Genomic DNA, 22,189 nt, shown 5'->3' with positions numbered 1-22,189 from the left:
AATAATAATAATACTACATAAGATTTTTAAAATAGTATTACTACTACATAAGATTTTTAAAATAGTATTGTAAAAGAAAATCATGGTGTGTAAGTATTTACATAGAGTTTACATCCACCTTGTATGGACTATTTGTTAAAAAATGAGCTTTGGTCATTTTTATAAATATTACAAACTTTTATAATAGAGTTAATTCCTTTTTCTGGTCTTAGATTTATAAGTATTAGTTCACTTTTAGTCCTTTTTTTTCAAACCATCCCTTTTTAGTCTTAGTAGTATTGTGACATAGCAATTTTTTGTCATTCAAAATCGTTCTAATAGCATTAAATACAAGAACATTTTGGTCTGTTCAATTATAGTCTGTTCTAATGGCATGACAATTATCGTCTGCTCGCCTATATATACATATGCAGCGAGCATGCATTGAATAGTTATGTGCTTCTGATCAATCTTACGAAGGAATAAAAATAAAAATAAAACGCGTTTACCAAGCCCAAAACATGCAGCCAAACAGCAGTAGTTTACTGCCACCCAGACCTCGCCGGCATTTGATGGAGAAAAATCGGCGGCAGCAAATGAGAGGCCTTTATGGTCGCCTCGCCTCTCTCGTTCCCCATGAAAAGTCTCTAGTATGCTTTCGTCCATTCGTGGATAAATGATTGTACATCTTTAAAAAAACACTTTCTTCTTGTAATTATTTTTGCAATTTGAATTGTGTATATTTTAATGTCTGATTGTGTCTCTTGTAATTTCTTATCATACAGTTTCCGCATTTCGCTTTAAAACTGAGGTTAATTAATTAATTAATGATTTGTTGTGGGCGTACAGGAAAAATCTACGGCTTGTGACGTGTTGGATCATGCCACTAACTACATCAAACAACTAAAGAACAACATTAATGAGCTGAAAGCAAGAAAGGATAGCCTACAATTACCAGTCGTAATAGCCGTGAATGAAAGTGAGAGAGGTGAAAGTTTGGAGATAAATATAGTGTGTGGATTGGAGAAGAAGAAGCTGTTGAAGATGGATAAAGTGTTTCGGATTCTTCAAGAGGAAGGCGCTGAAGTTGTGAGTGCAACCAACTCCACTGTGGGTTTCAGCATCTACCATACAATTCTTTGCAAGGTTTAGTATACTATAGTTGTTTGGTTAATTGCATGATTCATATATCTATAGTTGTTTGGTTGCCAACGTTAATTGTTTTTCTTGATCTTCGTTGGATAGGCATTTTCACCCAGAATTGGAATCGACACTATTCGAGTGCAAGAACGGTTGAAAAACTTTATTTCTAGCCTCATATGATTTCTAAAATCTATCTACATACATACAAATACAAATTGATACAAATCTAATAAGAACCAATAAAGTTAAGCTCTTAGCGGGAAGTAAAAAATGTTTGTTTAATTGTTTGATTAAATGAATGATTAATATTATTTTGATTTTAGTAATTTTTTTACTTTCGAACTTTATTCTCTATTATATCATTTATTTTTCCTAAATACCTTTGCAACTCCATTAGTGTAAACTTTAGTAACAAAATATTCCATTTACTATTTGTTATTCTTAATTTACTCATTGATTTTTATAAAGATGGTCTTAGTTCTTACCTCATAACAATCAAATTAAAATTGAAATGTAAAACATATACTATGGATATGTTAGAGTGTATTAAAAAATACAATATAAAATTTAACATAAACTTTTATCAATTAATTAGTCAAATTATAAACATTGGGCATTAGTCACGTGTAAAATTGTAGAATAATGAGCAACACAAGCAAGGCACCATATTGCAGATATTTTGTAACCATTATATATATATATGATGGTCAATGAAACAAAGACCGTGCCTGCTTAGGTTGTTTCATACTGACAATTCAATATGACACCACTGAAGCTCTCTTGTCCATATTGCTGAAGGAAGAAGAAACAAAATGGTACAAAGGGCGGTAGGCTAAGCTTATCTTTGTGGGTGTATGTTCTCATTTAATTTGTGGAAAAGGGGAAGCCATTTTCTCGGCGCCAACAAAACAACTTAGTGTAATACTACGTCAACCATTATGGTCAACACATACTACATTCAAAGAAAGTACATTATTTAGTATCAATACCCTTCTGCCCCGCTACCTCTCGAGCCATGATCTTTTATATTTAGAAGAATCATTTCGTGTCACTAAACCACAAAATCATTAATCATTCAGACTTTACATAAATTATATGCTTTACAAAACTCTAATTTCTCAAAAACCTAATTAATTAAAATTTGAGTTAATTCTATTTTGGTCCTAGATTTATAGGTGACAATCCACTTTTAGTCCTTTTCTGTTAGAACATCCACTTTTAGTCCTAATATTATTGTGGCATGACCATTTTTTGTCCTTTATTAACAAATCAGTTTAAATATCGTTAAATACAAGGGCATTTCTTCAATTATGAATGTTTTCAAAAAAAATAAACATAAAAATATAGCGGTTCAACATATTTTGTATAAAAAAAGACTGAAATGTCTTTGTATTTAACGATATTTCAACTACATAGATGTGTTCCAAGTTTGGTATTGTGCAACTATGACGTTGATCTGTGCACCATTGTGTGAGCTATTGTGCAACTTTAGGAATTGTGCATGTTCACGAGTTCTTTTGTGCAACTTACATGTTGTTTTTCAATCTGTGCAACAGTTTTTGTATCTCTGTGCTTTTTGAATCGGGACTATTAATTAGTTTAGGTGGTTTGTCACTACACTTGTACGGTTGTTTCTCTGTTTAGAGAGTATGATACACTGTTTTAGAATGAGCACAGTTGAATACACTACCGTGCATACTGTATTAGGTGCCACTAAAAAAAAATCTAATGTAGTAGACGCGCCTAGTTGGGCTCCTGCGACTTCAACACGTACGCGAGATCCAAGCTGATCCTTTGCCTTTCTTTCTCAATCATACTAATATTATTGACCTGAATCTGAGCACCAATCTGTTCATTCTCCCGTCGTCTCTTCAATTCACCATGCACCATAGGTGATTCTTCCATCTGGATAAAATCAGAAACTGGTATATTCAAAGTAGATGGCACACAGGTAGGGGTCGAGGGAAGATCATGCAACAACCACTTTGCACCCACTAGTTTAGGCGGTCTGCGAACCCCAGCACGTAATATTTAATAATCTTATAATTGATTAAATATATTATAAATACTAATATTTAATATATAATCTATACTATTAATAAAAATAAAATCTTCCTGTGTAGTTTCCAGCTCAATTACTTTTATTAATAATAAGCTTATTTCGCTAAAGGGAAAATGAAAAAGAATTGGTAGTATCAAGTGTTACTCTAAAGTCTATATAGTGTAACATGTTTTCCTATTTTATATAAAGACCCTATAATGTAATTGAATTTTTATTATTAAGATATATTTATAAAATTTCTATAGTTGTAAAACCAATCTCTCAATCTCTTTCATATAGAAATGTTACACCACTTTAATGTTTACAATTCTAAGATTTTTAAAAAAAAAAACGAAAAATAAATCTGACAAAAATTAAACTTGACGTTCTGTTGTTTAGTAACTAAATACAATATATATGTGATAACAACTAACTCAATAGTATAGTTTAATAAATGTTGTATATAAATAATTGTTTTCCATCATTTTTAATTACTAATTATAAATTTTACAAATTCTTATTTATTTGAAATTTTTTAATTGTTTTATATTAATAGGTATACAATATATACTGTAATTAACAAGTAGATGCTGATTCAAAATTTAGGATAAAAAGTTAGAGTTTTAATATTTTTAAAATGTTATTTATATTAAATAGTGTAGCTTTGGACCATCATCGTAATCTTTAATATGCATTAATATGCTATTTTTAAATTAATCAATTGCATTATAAATGAATAAGCTGAAATTAGCAAATGTATATCATTAAAAATCATTTCAATTACTCATAAAAAAAATTTTGTTAAATTAAATGGGCATTTAATTTGAAAAAGAATGAGATTTATTTATTAGTTATATATTTCTTAAATAAAAAATTATAATTATTTTTACCTCATTTAATTTGTAGTTTTAAAAATACGAAATATTAAACATTTTAGTGTATATGTTTAGTTTAATAGATATTGTTATATAATTTTAGGTCAAATTATTATATATTATTTTAATACTTTTAAAATTATTACATAATATATTTATTTTATAATTCATATAATTTATAAATATATGTGCATTGTAGGAACTCAAGTGTGATTTTTTAAATGACTAATCAACTCCCTCCTAAGTCCTAATCTCTTATTTGTCACATGCATGAAATGACATTACAGTAAATATCTCATGGTGGGCCATTAAAATTAAAGTCATATCCCATTCTCCCCAATCAATTCAAACAATTGTGCTCTGACATTTATTAGCATGCCCAAAAAAAACATATAAAGGACATAAGTACATAACGGCCGTGGTCAACCACTGTCAGGTACAATGAATTAAAAAGCCCTTAATAGGTTGATAAAATATAGATAAATAGATACTACTATGTAATAGGGTCAGTTGTATTAAAAAAAACAATTTTAATAATTATAGTGTTTTTCTGAACTTCTTTATGGGTCTCAACATTCATCTCATCATTTATAGTGTTTTTCTGAACTTCTTTATGGGCCAAAGGCCTTGTGGTCAAGCGGCATGAAGTGATTCTCCCAAGTGGGAGGTCATGGATTCGAGCCTCATTGGGATCAATGTTGACTTTGTTGGGCTTCAGTAGGTTGAGACAAGTATATGGACAGATACTACATGTAATAGGGTCAATAGTATTCAACAAAAAAAAATTGAATTTCAAAAATTATTCTTCCCAACAATTTAAAATTTTCCAAAATTTTTGTGAATCTTTCATCTTCCAGAAATTATATTTTAGTTATTTCCTTATTTATTTACATTAAAAATTATGATTGTAATTATAATTACTAGTATTTTTACCCTGCAATACACGGAATTGATTTGTTATAATATATTAAGAATATTTGGCCCGTGTAGAGAAATAGTATTTTCATCGGTATGTGTGATATATGAGGTACACTTATATTTTTAATATTCAATAATTATAACTATATTAGGGAAAATTCACCTCGAGTAATGGAATAAGCACTTGAGTGTTTGTTAGTTGACTGTAGAGCGTTGATATTCTCTGGACAAATAACAACGCATCAACCAGAGCTTTTTCTTGTCCTAGGGAATAAGTCGGAGGCAGAGACAAAAACAGACTTCATTACTAAACAATAAGTAGAAATATGAGAAATAACAAAAAAGAATAGAAAATATTCAATAGTAGAATTGTTATTTGCTTTTGAGAGTATTTATAGTGCAATTTTAATAGTCAAATAACAGCCTGTATTTTATTCAAAATTATGAATTACCGATTCTTTGTCCCCATTTTTTCACAATCTTCCTTTTATTCATATCCATTACATTAATTAGTAATTTTTTTTGAACATTATGTCTTATTAAATTCCGGATTGTTATTATTATTATTATTATTATTATTATTATTATTATTATTATTATGCAATATTACGCAAACCTTAATAGTATAGGAGTGTTTTGGATGGGAAGTTAAATTTCAGGATTTTATTTTTATTAATAGTATAGATTATGTTGCAGGAAAAATATATGTACTATATTATTGCGATTAGTAATTTTAATCTATAATTGTATTACGAAAAGGAAATAGGAAAGAATATATTGTATTAGGAATTATATTACTATATTTTAATGTACAATTGTAGTACGAATATGAATTGTATTACCATATTTTACAATATTACATAAACCTTAATAGTATATATAGAAATATTTTGGACAGGAAGTTAAAAATGAGGATTTTGTTTTTATTAATAGTATAGATTACGTTGCAGAGAAATATATGTACTGCATTATTACGATTAGTAATTTTAATCTAGAATTGTATTACGAATAGGAAAGTAGGAAAATTTATATTATATTAGAAATTGTATTACTATAGTTTAATGTACAATTGTAGTACGAATAAGAATTGTATTACTACCAAAGACCTTGTGGTTAAGTGGCACCCGGTGTCCCGATTAACACTCTTACATGGATGATAAGAGTGGGTTCGAGCCTCAGTAGATGCATCATACTACATTGTAACAGAGACAGTAGCACTCAAAAAAAAGAATGCAAACCTTAATAGTTTATGAGTGTTTTGAGCGGGAAGCAATTTTAATCTATAATTGTATGAAATTAAAATTGAGGATTTTAATCTATAATTGTATGAAATTAAAATTGAGGATTTTAATTTTTATTAATAGTATAGATATTTATATTTAAATTAAACAAGAAAATATTCAATCTAATTGATAATTATAAATTTAATAACAAAACTAAAAAAAATGTTTTAAACAATAAAATAAAATAATAAACTGGCCTTTGTTATTACGAAAACCATTATTTGAAACAAGTAATTAATTCATAACAAGCGCAATAAGATAATAGATCAAAGTAAACAATCGCAAAGGTAATTTGCAATAAAAGGAATAAATTCTGTAGATCTACTCTACACTGTAATTCTATTTCTAACACCTAATTGAAGTTCTCCCTCTTTGGCTCCTACTCCTAATAATCCAAATGATTCCATATTCCCAAATAATTTATCACATAATTTTTCACTTGAAGCATAATTATTAAAGCAATTTTAAATTAAAGTTGACCGATTATTACACCATAAAAGTATTACAATTTAACACTCATCAAATATGACACCTATAATATGTTAACATAAAAATATATTTCTTAAGAAAAATGGAATAAAATTGAAATGATAAAATACGTTTTTTTCTTTTTTGAGAATCTTAGAAAATTTAAATTTTAACGTGGATGGCATGATACATTCTCTAAGAAAAATAATATAATTCCAACCAAATAAAGAAATGTGACATTTCAAAACTTATAATCATTTCATAATTTTTTATATTTTGAACAGAATATCTCCTACTATATTACTTTATCCGGACAATAAAAGTAAAAAATAAGGTGAAAGAGTAATCGGTTTTGTTGGGCTTTATAGGCGCCGAAAAAAGGTAGTAGCGGTTTTGTTGGGTTTTATGGGGAAAAAAGGTTGTAAGGGTTTTGTTGGGTTTTATGGGCGCCGAAAAAAGGTTGTAAATTAAAGGAATAAGGTTCAGATTGATCACTTAACGTAATCTGAAAGTGTAATTAAATTACTAAATGAAAAAAGAGTATAATTAAGTCACTAACACCTAAAATATGTACATTTCACTTGATAGCAGGTCACCATCCATTTATTTCGATTATAATTAAATTAATTTTTATTTAAAAAATAATTTTAATAATTTTTTAATAAAAAACTTTAAAAAAAAAACGCCGGAGGTGGTCGCCAGCGAGGCCACCCCATCCTTCGTCGACTTGTCTTCGTCGGAGATGGCATCGTCTTTCCCCCTCCTTAGTCTCCGGACAGAGACGAAGATCTTCTTATCGTCTCCAATCGGAGATGCCATCTCCAACGAAGAAATGAATGGTGACCTGCTATCAGGTGAAATTGTACATATTTTAGATGTTAGTGACTTAATTGTACTCTTTTTTCATTTAGTGATCTAATTACACTTTCAGATTACGTTCAGTGATCATCTTAAATAAAAATTAATTTAATTATAACCGGAAGAAATGAATGGTCACATATATTAGCATACATAAAATTCAAAATAGATTTAAACATAAATTTCAAATTAATTTATTAATTATATTAACATTAATTCCTAAAACTTAAACTATATTAACATTAGTTCCAAAAATTCAAATTAATTAACATTAAAATTTAAATTAATTTAATTATCATAAATTTCAATATAAAATTCAAAGTAATTAGTATTAAAATTAGAATTTCTACATATAATTTCTAAATTTCAACATATATTAGCATTAATTTCTTAAAATTCGAAATATATAAATAATAATTTCTAAAATTCACAATAACCCTATAAATTCATAATATATAAATATATATACCCTAAAATTCGAAATATAAATCCAAAATTTGAAATATAACCCTAAAATTTGAAATATAATTCCAAAGATTGAAATATAACCCTAAAATTTGAAATATAATAATAAATATATATACCCTAAAATTCGAAATATAAATCCAAAATTTAAATTATAACCCTAAAATTCGAAATATAATTCCAAAGATTAAAATATAACTCTAAAATTTGAAATATAATAATAAAATTCGAAATTTATAAATAAATAATTTGCAAATAAATAAATAAATAAATTCCAAAGGTTGAAATATAACCTCCGGCAACGGCAGCTGGCGACGACGAGGGCGGTGGTGGACAGTAGGACATCGACGGTGGGCGGCGATTGTGGCGGACGTGCGACTGAACCAGCAGGACATGTAACTGCGTTGGTAGTTGTGGCGGCGATGGCGACGTGAGGAAGACAGTCGAACGTGGTGTGAGGAAGACGGCGAGGGTTTCCAACAATGTAGGGGAGAAGGTTTCCAAATAAATTGGAAAGCTTCTGCTGAAATCCGTTTTTGTACGTATAACCTACGGCATCGATTGTTTTAAACAACCGACGCCATAGGGTATTTATTTAAAAAAAAAATAAAATGAAAAGTGATACGACGTCACCTAACCGACGTCGTATTAATATTTTTAAAAAAATATTAAAGAATAATGATACGGCGTCGGTTCGATCTGTGAACTGACGTCGTATCAATTTTTATATATATATATTTCGATACGACATCGGTTCGATCTGTGAACCGACGTCGTATCACTCGTAAAAAAAATTTAAATTCAAATAATTATGTGACGTCAGGTTTGTAAAAAACCGACATTATTTAGGCGATGTTGAAGGTGTTTTCTATAGTAGTGTTCACTCAAAACAACCCTAAATTATATACACTCTAGATATTTTTAAGTTAACATTTAATATTTTAGTATTAACTATTAAAGTATTACAACCATGTACACACTAACTCTAGTATTACAACCATGTACACACTATTAAAGTATTAAAGTGTCACTAGATAAGCTTGTTTCTGCCTTCCTGGAAATGTCTTACAAAGCCTCATAGCGGTCATATAGGTGATGTGTGAATCCAGGTTAGGGAATAAATGAATGCTGCGCTATCCCTATTCCGAGGTCTCTATCGTCTGCTCACCTATATATACATATGCAGCGTAGCGAGCATGTATTGAATCTTACGAAGAAAAATATAAACACATGCAGCCCAACTGCTGTAGTTCATTGCCACCCAAATCTGGCCGGCATTTGACGGAGAAACATCGGCGGCAGCAAATGAGAGGCCTTTATCGTCGCCTCGCCTCTCTCGTACCCCATGAAAACTCTCTGGTATGCTTTCCTCCATTCGTGGATAAGTGATTGTACATCCTGAAAAAAACACATTTCTTTTTTTAATTTGAATCGTGTATCTTGTAATGTCTGATTGTGTCTCTTATAATACCTTATTGTATAGTTCCCACATTCGCACATACAGAACAATGTTCTCATTTAATTTGATCGTGCTTTAATTAATGATTTGTTGTGGACGTACAGGAAAAATCTCCGGCCTTTGACGTGTTGGATCATGCCACTAACTACATCAAACAACTAGAGAGCAACATTAATGAGCTGAAAGCAAGAAAGGATAGCCTACAATTACCAGTCGTAATAGCCGTGAATGAAAGTGAGGGAGGTGAAAGTTTGGAGATAAATATAGTGTGTGGATTGGAGAAGAAGGAGGTGATGAAGATGCATAAAGTGTTTCGAATTCTTCAAGAGGAAGGCGCAGAAGTTGTGAGTGCAACAAACTCCACTGTGGGTCTCAACATCTACCATACAATTATTTGCAAGGTGTGGTATACTATACTTGTTTGGTTAATTGCATGATTCATATATGTATAGTTGTTTGGTTGCCAACGTTAATTATTTTTCTTCATCTTTGCTGGATAGGCATTTTCACCCAGAATTGGAATGGACACCATTCGAGTGCAAGAACGGTTGAAGAACTTTATTTCTGATCTCATATGATTTCTACAATCTATCGAAATACATACAAATACAAATGTAATAACCCCCGATGTAAAAAATATTTGTGTAATTGTTTAATTAAATGAATGATTCAAATTATTTTTATTTTAGTAATTTTTTTTACTTTTACACTTTATCCTCTATTATATTATTTATTTTTCCTAAATACCCTTGGAACTTCATTTGTATAAATTTTAGTAACGAAATATTCCATTAATTATTTATTATTCTTAATTTACTCATTGATTTTAATAAGAAAAGTCCTAGGTTCTTACCTCATCCAATCAAAGTTGGCATAATTGTTAAACATATACTACGAATATGTTAGAGTGTATTAAAAATACAATAGAAAATTTAACATGAACCTTGATCAATTAATTAACCAAATTATAAACTGGGCATTAGTCGATTTCGTGCAATACAAAGGTAAAACTAGTTGTAGAATAATGAGCAACACAAGGCACCATATTGCAGATTTTTTGTAATCATTACACACACACATATATATATATAATTGATCTGAGATGATCGATAGTTCAAATTTTAATATATTACAAACGTTAGGACGTACGTATCACAAAATTTGATATTACATATTTACATTGAATAATACACCATATGTTCCAATTTATCTGTCCTACTTATTATTTATTGGTCAAATTAACTTTTTATTCTTCCGTTTATTTTCTTTAGTACTTTTTACTCATTTTGAAATGTAATTTTTTGTGTTTAATAATACTTTTATTGTAGCTTCTAAATATATAATTTTTGTATATTAATAATAAACTTAATATTATAAAAAAAATTGAATTAAAAATAAAATCAGTCAAACCTGATTAACCGAATCAAACACATAAAATGAGAGGGAGTATATAAGAGTGTACTAAAAATTTGTAAAATTACGTTTAAGTCACATATCTACAAATGCAATTTAAAACTTACATAAGGCCATCCCCATTAACATTCTTTGACACAATTTTTTAAGACAAACTTGACACGTTTTTTTTTAAATAAATGGAGTTGTGTATTTTGGAGAAGTCTTTCTCCTGCAACAACCACATATGTCATGTTTTTTGTTTTTTAAATTGACATCATATGCCATGTTGACCGTGGAGTATAGGAACTGCGTGCTGCCAATTCAATTGTTTGTATAGTGTCTGCTGAGGTTGTTTCATACTGATAATCTGACACCGCCGATTCGCCGAAGCTCTCTTATCCATATTGCTGAAGGAAGAAGAAACAAAATGGTGCAAAGGGAGGTGGTCTAAGCTTATCTTTATGGGTGGTTGTTCTAATTTAATGTATTTAGGTATATTAAAAATGTATATATTATATTCAGAGACAATACATTATTTTGTATCAATACCCTAAGGCTCCCACAGATATTCAAATCTATGACCTTTCATTTAGAAAAGTCATTTTATGCTACTAGACTACAAGATTATTGATCATCCATGGTTTACATAAATTGCATGCTTTACTCTAATTTTTCAAAAAAAAGAAAACTAATTAATTGTAATTTTAACATAAACATATTGTTAAGATTAACTCACAAAATCTCTTACACGAATTAATTATTTTAAAAAAAAAAAAAACTTATTCAATCCCTCTCAACTTTTTATTCTGGACCATCACTATTCAACTCGATCCCTCTTATTTGCCACATGCATGAAATTGACATTACATTAAAATATCACGGTGGGCCATTAAAAATTAAAATTAATGTCATATCCCCAATCAATTCAAACATAACGTTCTTTCAAAAAAAAAAAAAAAAAAAATCAAACATAACTTGTGTGGTTGTCACTGTCAGGTAGAATAAATGGTTCTGGAAATGTTATACGGAGTATTATTTATCCTAGAGAAGGCAAAAACTTGTGTGAGACCGTCTCACAATGAAACGGGTCGGGTCAAGGTGCAAATGTAACACTTATATGCACAAATGCCGTACTTATATGCTCAAATGTAATACTAATCAGGAATAAAATTTTTGTTACTTATTAGGGTAGTGTAATACTTTTAAGGGAAAATACAATACTTTTACATTTCGATTTAAAAGTATTACATTTTTCCTCAAAAGTATTATATTTGCCCTTATAAGTGAGAGGCACTTGTCAACATTACTTATTATGAAAAACGTATTACTTTTTCTCTTATAAGTAACAAAAATTGTATTTTTGATTAGTGTTATATTTGAGCATATAAGTGTGAGATTTGCACATATAAGTATGACATTTGCATGATGATTTGACCCGACCCGACCCGTCTCACGAATAAGGATCCGTGAGACGATCTCACACAAATGTGACCCTTTAGAGAATGTTATATTTCTATATTTGATTTAAAATTGAAGAGATTTTTTTTAATGTCATGATGATTGTTTAAATAAATTTTAAAATTAAAATAAATAAATAAGGCAATGATAAAATATAGAAGTAAATAATTTAAAAAAAAATTTTGAATACTAAATGATTTAAAATTAATTAACTAAGAACTTGAACTAAACATAAAAAATTATATTGCATAACTTGAACTAAATATGGAAATCTTATATTCTAAGCAAATATAACTTTGGTTATCTTATATAACTTAAACAAAACCATCCTAAAACCAATCTTAATAGTTAAGGTTTAAAAAAAAAATTTGTGAGTCCTAGCATTCATCTTACCATTCATTATCTAACTCAATCTTAAAAATTATTCTTTCCAACACTTTAATTGTTTTGAAAATTTTTTGTGAACCTATAATTTTAAACAAATTATATTTTAATTATTATTTATTATTTATTATCATTATAAAAATTATAATTTTAATTATAATTATTATTTATATTTAAATTAAACATGAAAAGTTAAAAGTAAATTTGAACAAGTAATATAATATGAAAAAATTAGGGAATATGGCATTTCAAAACTTATAACCATTTTATAATGTTGTATATTTTGAATAAAATATCTCCTAGTATATTGCTTTATCGTGAGAATAAAAGTTTTAAAAAATAAGGTGAAAGAGTAATCGGTTTTGTTTGGTTTTATGGGCGCCGAACTTCAAAATTTTATACCATTGACTCAGGCACTCAGCCACGTTACTGACAATCTGGGTCACTCCATATATTGAGTAAAATGTTAGAATTTTTAGTATAAAATGACATTTAAGTGGTTAGTTTTTATATAAATATATGTAGAGTTTTTTTTATATTTGGGTCGGGTCAAAGTGAATTTGTATTCTTCGTAGTAAAACAAAGATATTGATATATTGTATGTTAATAACGAATAATGGGTGAACGAAATTGATTCTCAAAATAAATCTATTAAAGTCAAGTGTAATGTGGGCACAAATGTCATCTGTGTTGTTGGGTTTTATGGGCGCCGGAAAAAGGTTTTAAATTAAAGTCAATAGTAATGTGGACTTTGAATTTTTGAGTTCAAATTGTATACCATTGTCTCAGTCACACGTTGCTGACAATCTGGGCCACTCCATATATGGAGTAAAATATCTCAAGGAGTCAAAGGAAGTTTTCAAATATATGGAACACAATTTCGTTTTTGATAATTACAAATACGTTTACTACAAATTCTTTCTCAGTTTAGCTTATCACATAAGGCTTTTTTAATGCGATTTACATCTTTTATGTAACTAGTATTTGCGCCCATATGATGCATGATCATTAAGATTGGCAACGTAATACTACAATATTACAATATAATAATAATAACAATAAAAATATGAAGAAAATTATTGAAAATTAAAATGAATGAACTACATAATAAATAACAAATTACTTAAGATTTTACAAATTGTTTAAAAAAAATTACATACGACATTTTTAGTCGTAAAAAAAAAGTCAAAACAAAAATTACTAGCTTATCATGAATTAAAGATGTAGTATTCTGCCAAGATCTTGTGGTCTAGTGACACCAAGTTTGACAGATACTGCATTGTAACATAGTCAGTAATATTAAAAAAAATGTAGTATACTTATTAATCAAGTATAAAAAGAATATATATCGTTCAAGCAAGTACTACTAAATAAGATGTCTTACCATTTACAAAATAAATTTAGGAGAGTATAATATACTCATATGACATGAATGTTGAACAATTGTTGTTAAGGTGACTACCAATTTTTTTAAATATGACCGCGGTTCAATTTCATTTTCGAACTACCAATTCACAGTTCTACTAAATAATAAACCAGAATCGACAATTTGGATTTGAACCGCCAGTTTGATTTTCTTTCTTCTTCTTTTTTTTTTTTTGTAAATTTTATTTTTTATTTAAAAAATAGCCTAAATTTAAAATCATTACCTTTTCTCCTATAAGCACATCATGGATATCATAGGGTAGGCCCGGCCCTGGGCAAGGGCGAGCTGGGCCCTCGCCCAGGGCCCACACTTGAAAGGGGCCCACCACCCTCGTCCACCACTTTTTATAATATACTGTAGATTTTAGTATAAGTATTTAATGTACATATAAATTAAATGAATTTGATTTAGCTTAGTTGGTTGGACTTAAAGTTCTAAATATTAAGGTCACGGGTTGAACTTTGATGGTAGCATATATTTAAACATTTACACTTTAATATTTCTGAACTCCCATGGCTACATATATATGTTTATTTTTATACTTTAAATTTTCCAAACTCCATGGCGGCATATATGTTTAACTTTATACTTTAAATTTTTCAAACTTCCATGGTTGCATATATATTTATTTTTGTACTTTAATTTAAATTGCTTTAAATTTTTCTTCCCAAAATGAATTTAGGGTATTATATATAGTATTAAAATTATAACTTATGAAATTTAATTTTTCCTACCTACTCTTTAGAAGATGAATTTAGAAATATTATATAGTATTCAAATTATAATGTATGAAATTTAATTTATTTCTATTTCTAATTGTATTTTTTGAGTTTTAACTATGTGATTCTTTTACATTTCTATAATTATAGTGAGATTTATTAATTTATAGTATAGATTGATTTGTGATTCATATCAAATTTTGAATCTACTATTCCTATTCGAGAAATTTACTAATATTTAGAACATGTGTTATTTTGTGAACTTTATAATGATTTATGTATATGTAATATATTTTGTGATTTAGTTATGAAATAATTTTAAAAGATAGTTTTTTTTATATGAATTATCTAGTCAATGTAGTTTAGAATTTCTATTATGCGTCATTGTATTCATATTAATCTAAAAACAAAAACTTGAAATTGATTTAACTAAAAGAAAAAGTATTTATAATATCAATAGAGAATATGTGTGATTTATAATGTGTTTTCTATTCGAACTATTTTATCCAATTAATCATGTTTCATATTTTGTTATGAATATCATATCACGTTTTAAAATATTTTAATTTATTGCTCCTAGTAATTAAGATTTCATGCTCGATCTACTCTTATTTGTAAGTTATGTATTATATTTTTTATTAATGAATACTTTATTATTTATTATAATAACATTGTGATTGTTTATAAGCTTATTTCGTTTTAAATTGTCTATTCGTTTTTATAAATTATAATTCGTTATTTATGAAGACACATATATATGCAATTATTGAATATTTTGTATTTTTTAAACCAACAAAGAAAAATTCATTCGTAACTAATGAAAGCATCTAGAGTTGTTTTCATTATTATTATTGTGTATACAAAATTGTTAAAAACTTTTTTTTTTTTGAAAATTTGTTAAAAACTTATAAATCTTATTTCAAGTTATTTGACATTAATTTTTTCCCTGTAGTCACACGCACGCACACACGCGCGCGCACACAGACATATATATATATATTAATCTCATGTAGGGCCCATTTTTATGCTACGCCCCGGGCCTATAAAATGATAGGAACGGGCCTGTCATAGGGACACCACAATCGACTATGCTCACTAGGATTGTTGGGTGACTCAGAACGAATAATTTCTCTCCCCGTCTCTCGAATTAAGCTATGCATACTAACCCAATAGTCCTCACAATTTATCAAGCATTTGTCAACCAAGTCTTGAATTTCAATGTCTGAGAAATACCCCATGTTATCAATTTTCTCCATGCAAACTCTATTGGGCAAACAAACAAGATCCAGAAAAAGAGATTTTATATGACCATCTGGAAGCCCATCATAACTGATAAGCCCCTAAAACTTCAAGAGCTAATGGAAGTCCCTCACAATAAGTCACAATGTCATCTAAAAGTTTATTATAATCTTCTTTTGGTAAGGTTGGCTCTCTAAATGCATGTAGGCTAAAGAGCTGCAAAGATTCCTCGTAGTTCAATACCTTAACTTCATAATGTTCATCCACTTTCAACTCTTTGAAAACATGTGCCTCTCTTGTGGTTAAAATAAGTCTACTTCCTCCACCAAACCAGTCTCGTACTCCACATAATTTATTAAATTGATTTCTATGCTCCAAATTATCAAGAACAAGGAGACACTTTCTTGCATGAAGTCGCATTTTCATCAACATGATTCCTTCATCTATACTGCCAATGTCGATCTCCTCATTAAAAAGCTTCTTAAAAAGTTGTTTTTGTATTTTTTTTTATCTGATTGTTTACTTTCTCAAGATTTATTCCATTATCTTGCTGCCCGAAAATTGTTGAATCTATCTCTAGAAAGCAGCTCCTTTCAAAGTATGCAAAAAGCCTGTTATAGACTGCTTTTGCAAGAGTTGTCTTCCCAATACCTCCCATACCATGTATCCCAATCATACGAACACCATCATGAGGTTTTTCGAGCAATAACTGGACCACATGCTCAACACGATCATCAAGTCCTACCATGTCGGGCACAAACATTGGTAGTTGTCTTACTATCAACCGAACCTCCTTGATTATTGTATTGATAAACTTGGATTCATATCTTCAATAGTCAAATAGAAAAACAGTGTAATGGAGAAATTTGCGATTGAATACATAATGAGAGTCTTAAATAGAAGTCTGTTTACTCATATTTTTGTATAAATGTGAAGTATATTATGTATATTGAACATAGAACGTGTACATGTGCTCTTTAATTTCATGTGATAATCAATTATTTGCAAAGTCATATAGATGCCCAATGCAATATAAGTATGAATCATGGACAAATGAGATAGCATTAGTGTTCATTGGAACTAAACTGAAATAATAACGCAGTATAAAATTGTTCAGATGTAGTTTATTCAATTTTAAATATGAAATAAATAATAATAAAATTAATTATGATCCATGTAAGTGTACAAATGATACACGGTCCTTATGTTATTGGCTACATTATTTGTCAAAAATACTCTTAGCCTATATCTAGGTTTTATTAGTTTTTTGGACCGTAAGTCAGTATGTCCACCAGTGCTGAAAGTGAAGCTGTGCCAGCGGATGCTGTCTCACACAGCAAGGAATTAGTCCACCAATTCAAATTGTGTGGCTAACAGAATTTTAAGGGTTGTGGCTCTCTTTTATTCAAAGAGTTTTTCAAGATATAAAATTGTGAAGGTTGTTAAAGAATGCTACACTATATAAAGGAAGACACTTGAAGCTCTAACATTCACCTTTCCACACAATACAAGTTGAGAGCTTTCACACGTGAATATTAAGAAGATCATTTGAACATTTAATGACGTTCTACTACTGTCTCTGATGCTGTCGTTGATATTTAATGACGTTCTACTACTGTCTCTGATGCTGTCGTTGATGCTGAGTCAAGATGAAGAACTGTCTCTGATGCTGTCGTTGATGCTGAGTCAAGATGAAGAATTGTCTCTGATGCTGTCGTTGATGCTGAGTCAAGATGAAGAATTGAAGAATTCTTGGCTTGCAGTTTTGTCAATTCAAAAGTAGATGTTGAAGGTTGTATGTTGGTTTTGAACCATTGTAGGTTTGGGTTGTATTGTTGTATGTTGGTTTTGAACCATTGTAGGTTTGGGTTGTATTCCAACGTGTTGGTTTTGAACCATTGTAGGTTTGGGTTGTATTCCAACGTTTGTAAACCTTGGTGCATCTAGTGGATTGGGCAAAAGCTGAGTAGCCCCGCAGACGTAGGAGTGATAGCTCCGAACTGCGTGATCAATTCCTGTGTCCGGGTTCTCTTTCTTGCGTTTTTATTTCTTGTTTGGCTTTTAGTTTATCTAATCTGGACTAAAACCTATAAAAACGTTAAATAATCCCTGAACCTGTAAAGTATTGCATTCAAGATCCACGAAGTTATTTCAATCCATATTATCCAATCGCACATAATTGATCGCAAAAATTAAGAATTGTTTGAATAAAATAATAATGAGAACGCAATACCCATTAGTGATACCTTGTTAATCCCATCCCCACATTTTTTGGAAAAAATTATTAGAAATATAATTTCATTATAAGATATCGATGTATATTTTTTAACTTTTAACCTTAATAATTTATGATTTTGTAAAGATATAACATATGACTTCAGGTCAATGGACTAAAAGAGAATCATCTCAAATAAATCAAATACCAAATAGCACATGATTGCTTACAAAAATTAAGAATTAACAAAGAAAATAATGAGAAAGTAATACAGTACCCTCTGGTGATGCCTTGCAAATCCCATCCTTACATATCTGCAACTTTAGTGAGAGCATCTCTCCACTTTTGTACTTTATCACCTTTCCCAAAATATTCTTCGTGCTTTGCAAAACTCAAGCCATAGTTCCCACTTTGCTTACGCACTTCAGAAGGATCAACATCATAAAAAAATGAGAAAAACAATTTGTTTTCCCTTCTCCTTATACTCCACAATTTGGACAAGTTCATCAAGACACCACTTAGAGGATGCATAGTTTTTTGAGAAGACTATCATAGAGATTCTTGAATTCTGAATTGTTCTCATGAGCTCAGAGCAAGATATTCACCCTTTTTGAGTTCTTCATCATCTCTAAATGTGCGGATTCCAATTTGATACAGCGCAGAATAAAGATGATCAGTGAAAGTTTTGCATGTATCCTCACCTCCGAAGCTCAAGAACACATTGTATTCCCAAGCAAAAGTTTCATGAGCGATTGGGGGTGCTGCCATCGATGGACAGAAAACTGAGTAAAAGAAGGAAAGCAATAAAAATTAGAGTGAAGATGAATAGGTGTGAAATGGAAGACTTGAATTTATAAAGATCGAGATAGGTAAACTAATTTTTTTATTTTTTTAATCTCAAACTGGAGGAGGTAACCCCATGACCTCAGGAGAGGTTCCTCGAGTTAGGTAAAGTAGATGAGAACGAAAGGAAATGAAAATATGGCAGAGATTGAATGGATGACTGAGCTTGTTGAAATCAATCCAAAGAGAAATTACAAAATTAAAGGAAAGAGGAAAGAAAATGCTTATCATTTTCCTTCAAAAAAAAAAATGCTTATCATTCACTTGGAAATTTCCTGGATTGAGAAAAGTGGCAAATTTTACTGTGGACTGCGGTCCACAATGCAGGGTAGTACATGCATCAAAACGATGTCGTTTTTATTAATAAAAAAAAAACAGCAGAAACGGCATCTGTTCCGCACCGTTTTGCAAAAAGTAACTCTGTGTATAACATATTCAGTTTCATTTTATATACGCTGCAGTTTTCTTTCAACACAACTACAGTTTCTTTTCAATATAACAACAGTTTTATTCGACATTATACACTCAAATATGTGAAATTGTTTTTCAGTTTTATTTTATATACACTGTAGTTTCCTTTCAACACAACTACAATTTCATTTCAATATAATTACAACTTCATTTGATAATATAAAAATAAATAATAAGGTTTTAAGATTATTTTACCCGACACATATAGTACTTTTTAATAAAAATATAATAGTTTTTTAAAAGATTTCATGAAAATGTATTTAATTTGTATCTTGCATGAAGTAGTATGGTACAAAATTTTTACACTTCAACCCGTGAGTCAACTAATTCATGTGCGGTCAATAAATATAAATAATTTTATTATCACATGAATGAATATCGATGAATGAAAAAAATGTTAATTACACATATAAGTGATTGAAATATCTGAGAAGCATCTTACATGTTGTCCTCTTGTCCACTGCATTGAGCTCTAGATTTGCAGGCAGGGCTGCTATGAGCAACATTTTGTAGGGTTGTTTGTTATTCACAAAAGCCTTGGCCCAAACATGTTGCGAACTTCATGAGGACTATATCCCAAAGCCCAAATTTACACTAAATTAAGAAGTAATATAAATGTATAGTCCAATAACTTAATAATTTACTATTGATGGTGTGTGCTGAGTAATTCTTGTTAATTTGTAATAGTATGTAATATATAATTTCACAAATATTATGTACTATTTTCTTCAACTAGGTTTTTCCCACGTAATTTTCCTAGTGAAGTTTTTAACGAGACATGATTGTATTCAAATATACTATCTATATATATACCTTGTACTCTTTTCTCGACTAGTTTTTACGACAGAGTTTTTCTTGCGAGTTTTTAACGAGGCATGATTATGGCATGATAATGTACAAAGGGGAGTGTTAAGAATCTTATTAAGTATGGACATTATTTCTATTGATTACGTAACGGTCTGAGATTTATGATTACACTTATTGCTTCCGTTATAATTGTATATTATATATATGTTTGTACTTTCTTTGTACATGAATGGATGATGGAATAAAGTTGTTATCATTTCCATATTCTCTCTACATTCTAACTATCTTCTTCTTCCTTTCTTTTATATGTTCATTACAAATACAATCCGTTTCTCCGGGATAGCTACGAGCTAAAGGCAATAATCACAATAGTTTTATATTTAATATTTGTATTCTTTTTTTTGTTTGAAAATATATTTTTATTATTTTAATATAATCATAATATCATTAATTTAATTCTACGAGTTGTGCCAGCGTTGAGTAATTTTATAAGTTGCGCGTCTTTGCCAAATGCTGCGCTTGACAATTTCAGTACCGTACCACTGGGCAATAATATTTCAAAGTCTTTGTTTTTGTTATTCAATTTCAATACTTTTGTTGTAATATAGGTGGTTAAAAGGTTTTATTATTATTATTATTATTATTATTATTATTATTATTATTATTATTTATTAATGTTGATCAACGCTTAAAAACAAAGGGTGATAGAAATGGCAGATCAGATGGACTAGGATGGCTAACAATATTGCACGCACGCATGTCCCTCATATTAGGACCACTAGACCTAACAATTCATAAATACAAACACTTTATAAAAAAATAATAATAATAATACAAACAACATTTCTAAAACGGGTTGAATGGATTGTTAGGAACTTAGGGCCACTATGTTAGGATTCTAGTAGTTGTGTTTGGTTAGGACTTGACTTGTTGAAATATTATATTATTCTTGTATAGTTTTACGTGAATACTCTTCAGACTATCAATCCTCATCTGGTATCATAGTTTCCAGGTTTGGTCATGACAACAATAGGCTCTAATGACGGCTCTATAGGATTATATATATATATATATATATATATATATATATATGATTGCGTCCAAATGAGAACGGTGCATCCAAGAGAGAAATGAGAACGCTTCGCAGCGTGCCACGTGTCTAGATGTAGTTGCACCTAAGGTTATAACTAGGTGCACTTTTTTTTTTTTTGAAAAACTAGGTGCACTTAAGTGCATGAATGTTAACAAGGTAAATTACTTGCATTTGTAAGTGAAAATATGTGCACAAGTACATGTAAAATGTATTAATGTACAAGTAAAATGTACATTGAGCATCAATACTAAGTGCACCTAACGTTATAACAAGTTGCACCTAATGGTATAATTAGTTGCACCTAGGTGCACAAATGTTAACAATGTAAATTACTTGCACTTGTAAGTGAAAATCGGTGCACTTGTAAGTGATTTTACTTGCACTTTTTACTTGCAAATGTGCACCAACTACTCGCACTTATAACACATTTACTTGCACCACAGTTCGAGTTATTTATGAAAATTTCACCGCGTCGTTTTTTAAAAATTACATCTAATTCGTTGATCTGGACATGTGGACGGCTGTGGATCATTCTTATTTCTCTCCTGGGCACCCGTTCTCATTAGAGCGTGCCCCTATATATATATATATATATATATATATATATATATATATATATATATATATATATATATATATATATATATATA

At 29.6% G+C, this 22,189-nt stretch overlaps 3 protein-coding genes and 1 pseudogene across 3 annotated transcripts; 2 read left to right on the top strand and 2 right to left on the bottom strand.

Moving 5' to 3' along the window:
* Nucleotides 1-460: 460 nt before the first annotated feature.
* Nucleotides 461-1,349, top strand: LOC116015027 (transcription factor bHLH167-like). Its single transcript, XM_031255010.1, has 3 exons — nt 461-629; nt 829-1,125; nt 1,225-1,349. The coding sequence occupies exons 1-3, from the start codon at nt 501-503 to the stop codon at nt 1,300-1,302; spliced, it is 504 nt and encodes a 167-aa protein (XP_031110870.1). The 5' UTR covers nt 461-500; the 3' UTR covers nt 1,303-1,349.
* Nucleotides 1,350-9,260: 7,911 nt separating this feature from the next.
* LOC116015754 (transcription factor bHLH167-like) lies at nt 9,261-10,067 on the top strand. Its single transcript, XM_031255926.1, has 3 exons — nt 9,261-9,389; nt 9,594-9,890; nt 9,990-10,067. Exons 1-3 carry the CDS (start codon nt 9,261-9,263, stop codon nt 10,065-10,067), a joined length of 504 nt encoding a protein of 167 aa, XP_031111786.1.
* Nucleotides 10,068-16,194: 6,127 nt separating this feature from the next.
* Nucleotides 16,195-19,224, bottom strand: LOC116015753 (annotated as a pseudogene).
* On the bottom strand, nt 18,632-19,093 carry LOC116015752 (toll/interleukin-1 receptor-like protein). Its single transcript, XM_031255924.1, has 2 exons — nt 18,931-19,093; nt 18,632-18,747 (listed from the first exon to the last, which is right to left on the bottom strand). Exons 1-2 carry the CDS (start codon nt 19,091-19,093, stop codon nt 18,632-18,634), a joined length of 279 nt encoding a protein of 92 aa, XP_031111784.1.
* Nucleotides 19,225-22,189: the final 2,965 nt, after the last annotated feature.

This window comes from Ipomoea triloba, chromosome 4 (assembly GCF_003576645.1).
Source record: "Ipomoea triloba cultivar NCNSP0323 chromosome 4, ASM357664v1".
Classification (NCBI taxonomy): Eukaryota; Viridiplantae; Streptophyta; class Magnoliopsida; order Solanales; family Convolvulaceae; genus Ipomoea; species Ipomoea triloba.
Note: the sequence above shows the minus strand (reverse complement) of the source record. Positions and strands in the feature narration are given on the sequence as shown.

Bases quoted from the DNA above. Each gene is read 5' to 3' on its own strand.
- LOC116015027 (XM_031255010.1), top strand. From the start codon at position 501: ATGCAGCCAAACAGCAGTAGTTTACTGCCACCCAGACCTCGCCGGCAT. The intron at 630-828 runs GTATGCTTTCGT...GTGGGCGTACAG, and splicing joins TTCCCCATGAAAAGTCTCTA to GAAAAATCTACGGCTTGTGA. The intron at 1,126-1,224 runs GTTTAGTATACT...TTCGTTGGATAG, and splicing joins ACCATACAATTCTTTGCAAG to GCATTTTCACCCAGAATTGG.
- LOC116015754 (XM_031255926.1), top strand. From the start codon at position 9,261: ATGCAGCCCAACTGCTGTAGTTCATTGCCACCCAAATCTGGCCGGCAT. The intron at 9,390-9,593 runs GTATGCTTTCCT...GTGGACGTACAG, and splicing joins TACCCCATGAAAACTCTCTG to GAAAAATCTCCGGCCTTTGA. The intron at 9,891-9,989 runs GTGTGGTATACT...TTTGCTGGATAG, and splicing joins ACCATACAATTATTTGCAAG to GCATTTTCACCCAGAATTGG.
- LOC116015752 (XM_031255924.1), bottom strand. From the start codon at position 19,093: ATGGCAGCACCCCCAATCGCTCATGAAACTTTTGCTTGGGAATACAAT. The intron at 18,748-18,930 runs GTGAATATCTTG...ATCCTTCTGAAG, and splicing joins TGATGAAGAACTCAAAAAGG to TGCGTAAGCAAAGTGGGAAC.